The sequence below is a fragment of the Elephantulus edwardii genome, unplaced genomic scaffold (assembly GCF_000299155.1).
Source record: "Elephantulus edwardii isolate Elephantulus edwardi_28Jun2011 unplaced genomic scaffold, EleEdw1.0 scaffold00235, whole genome shotgun sequence".
In the NCBI taxonomy this organism is placed as follows: Eukaryota; Metazoa; Chordata; class Mammalia; order Macroscelidea; family Macroscelididae; genus Elephantulus; species Elephantulus edwardii.
Genome location: NW_006399985.1, coordinates 1,321,034 through 1,324,469, shown reverse-complemented (window position 1 = coordinate 1,324,469; position 3,436 = coordinate 1,321,034). Strand labels below are relative to the sequence as shown.

The following is a 3,436-nucleotide window of genomic DNA, read 5'->3' as shown; positions in this document are numbered from 1 at the left end:
ATATATTTAAATAATGATTGTATTAACAGATCTTCCTCTATGTGTATAGTTGTTCAATTAGGGAAAAAAAAAATCAAACTGGGTGCTGTCAGGTTGATCCTAACACATAGCAACCCAACTAAATTAGACCAAGCTCAAACCAAACCTACTGTCATTATATTGATTCCAGCTTTTGATGTCCTTCGTCAGGTCTCCACGTCTTTATGGGATAAGACTGTTCTACTCTCACAACACTGGTGAATTTGAACATTGAACCTTTCAGTTTACAGCCCAAGCTGTAATATGCTCCACCACCAGGGCTCGATCTTATTAGATTCCTCGGAAGGGATAAAGAGAATAACATTTACTTTGTTCTGGAAAAAAAAGAAAGATAAGATTGGTTCCTTAAAATATCAGCTGAAATCTTCTGTGTGTAACTAGCCCTCTCCAGTAGAATTCCTGTGGGGCCTAGTGTCAAACCGGAATAGCCATCCTAGCGAGTGCCGAAGGGGTGGTGAAGTATTTTGAGTATCATCCCTGCAAATTTAGATTAAACTCATGTAGACGCAGCTCCTTAGACTAAGTTCTTAATTAAGATGGCAAATGCTTGTTTTTAGAGTTAAAGTGGTAATTGTGACTGTGGTTACGTTACAGAGCTCATTTTCCTGCTCATATTTCAGTGACATATGCCATTAGTCATGATTATTGTGTTCATATTTTTTAATGAGAGAAATCACTAATTACAATTATCATTTACTATGTGCCAGACAGTTTGACATATCAAAGAAGTCTAAGGAAGAAATGGGTTTCATTTATAGTACATTTAGGGAAAGATTGATGTATGTGACATAATTACAGAACAATTAATTATTAACTGTAAGGAATGAGTTCAAGTAGTGGAGAAGCTCTGAGCTATAGCAAGGCTCTAAGCTTCAATCTCTGAACACCATTTAGATGTTGACAAGATTGCATCCTCTTGGGACATTCACGTGGATACATCTTACATACCAATCCCAGGGCAAGCCAATGCCAATTGCGTTTTTACCTTCTCTCTGCATTCCATTTCAAAAGAATACATATATAAATAAAGATGATCTTGAAAACAATTTTAACTTATTTTTTTTTACGATCACACGTAATTATTGTTACATAACAATAACTACAGCCAAAAACACAAGGCTATGAAACAGAACTCTTTTTTAAAAAATTAACTTTAATGAAAGTTTACAGAGACTTTGGATTTCCATTCATTGTTGCACTTTTCTCCCTGCCCAACTTCGACCCCCGCCCCCAGTTCGCTCTTCTCTTTGAAAAGTAAAAGAAAAATTCTTTCATTGTTATACAATCCCTCCCCCCACCCCAAAACAGAACTCTTAAAGAATATTGTTTTTCTTCACCAGATCATGTAGCATTTTGACCTTTTGTTTCATGGGGAAACAAACAAAAATAAATCACTTTTGAACATGTAAATAGCATCCTTTGTTGTTAAGTAGAAAAGCGATTACAGCTGCTGGCTAGTTTAGTGGTTCTCAGACTTGGGTTTGTGTCAGAATCACCGAGCCGCCCTGTTAGATACAGCTCGATGGAGTCCATGCGCAGGTGTCCTGATTCTGTAGGGCTCGTGGAGCCTGAGGCCCGTGGGTCCCGCGAAGGGCCCACACTCCTGGCTGATACTCCTGGCCTGGTGACCACAACTTGAGAACTGTTAAAGGAGCCTAGTGTCCCAGAGTTAAGGGGCCCAGTGCTTTCCAGAAGACTGATGGCAAGAGTTACTTCTCAGAAGAAAAGCGGCAGTTTGCTTCTGCAAAGATGTACTGCCTTGGACACCCCTTGGGGTAGTCGAGCTTTATCCAGTAGTGTTGCTAACAGTCTCCCTTGGTGTCAATGGGTTTGACTCGGTCAAGGTATAAAACAGAAGAGCTGTGGTAGTCTAGGGTTAAGAAGCTACTGCAGTCCCACAGGCACAGGGTCCTTTTCTATCTGCTCCATGGGAGAAGGATGGGCAGTCTCCTCCTCTGAGATTTACCGCCTCTGAAAACCAAGCCGCTGGCTGGTTACGTGGGAGTCCTGTTCCCCTCAAGGGCACACAGCCGGCAATGGCAGACACAGATACACAGATGTACTCGCCCGGGTCCATTGTCAGTGGGTGGGGTCTGTGCATGCTGCTGATTGGCGGCTGACCCTCCAATGAGTTTTCAGCTGCTGGAAGCCAATGCTGGGAGGCTGCCCATCATCCTCTCACAGAGCAGCTGGCTGGTCCAAATCCCTTCCTCCGGTGGGCAGTGCGACTCCTTTCCTGAGAGAATAACTGGGGGTCAGGCATTCTGTTGTGTTGAAGTAGGTGCTTTGTGGATAGCCATTAAAAAGCATTTCTTTTATTTTAGTCACATTTCCCTATTCTGCACGATCCAGTAGTGAATCTGGGCAAGTAATTGAGCATTTTAAAAAGTGCTCTGGAGGACATTATGCTGAGTGAAATATCTCAGTCACAAAAGGACAAATACTGCATAGTGCCACTGTTGTAGAACGGGACTGACATCAGGGTTGGGGTGAGACTGAGAAAGATGGGATAAATTTGTATACTGCATTGAAACAGATGAGGGAGAGAACAGTTTAAAAGCGGCATATGATTGGGTATTATGGTCATGACAAGAGTCCAGAATAAAAGTTGCATAGTGGAGTACTGGGGGGTGGGAAGGATTGTATACCAAGGAAAGAATTTTTCTTTCACTTTTCAAAGAGAAGAGCAAACTGGGGCATGGTGGAGGGTAGGGAGAAAAATGCAACAATGAATAAATGGAAATCCAAAATCTCTGTAAACGTTCATTAAAATTAATATTTTTTTAAAGGGGGGGGGAAGCGCTCTGATTCCATGATTCCCATTCTAGTAGCTTCTGCTGAAGCAATTGCACCCAAAGCCCTGAAATGAGGCTCTCTAGCTGGCTTGGGTCACAGGGCTGTTAGCACGTGTCATCACCTCTGGAGTAAACGCGTTGCCTTTTCTTTTGCAGAAAGAATTCAATAATGACTGCAAGCTGAAGGAGAGGATAGAGGAAAATGGATACAACACCTACGCCTCGTTTAACTGGCAGCACAACGGGCGGCAGATGTACGTGGCCCTAAACGGCAAAGGGGCCCCGAGGAGAGGCCAGAGAACACGCAGGAAAAACACCTCGGCCCACTTCCTCCCCATGGTGGTCCACTCCTAGGGGGGCGGCCCACTCACTCCTGGGGAATGAGGCCCACTCACTCCTGGGGGATGAGGCCCACTCATTCATGGGGGGTGCGGCCCGTGGATGCTGGTCGCCGCAAGGCTCCTTGTTGTGGGATCTGCGCATCTTCAAGAAGACGGTAGTGCCACAGGCCAAGGCACGCTGCAGACTTCTCCTTAGCTGCCCGGCAGGAGGGACCCCTCGGAGGCTTCTTGGGGGCTGTCATGGGCTGTCCTCCTCGTTGG

General features: G+C 44.6%; 1 protein-coding gene across 1 annotated transcript in view; it reads left to right on the top strand.

The window, feature by feature from the left end:
* Positions 1 to 3,191, top strand: part of FGF10 (fibroblast growth factor 10) — a 159,062-nt gene extending 155,871 nt beyond the window's left edge. The window contains exon 3 of the mRNA XM_006898608.1: positions 2,991 to 3,191. Within this exon, the coding sequence (XP_006898670.1) occupies positions 2,991 to 3,188 (198 nt within the window). The 3' untranslated portion in view covers positions 3,189 to 3,191. The remainder of the gene's footprint in view (positions 1 to 2,990) is intronic.
* Positions 3,192 to 3,436: the final 245 nt, after the last annotated feature.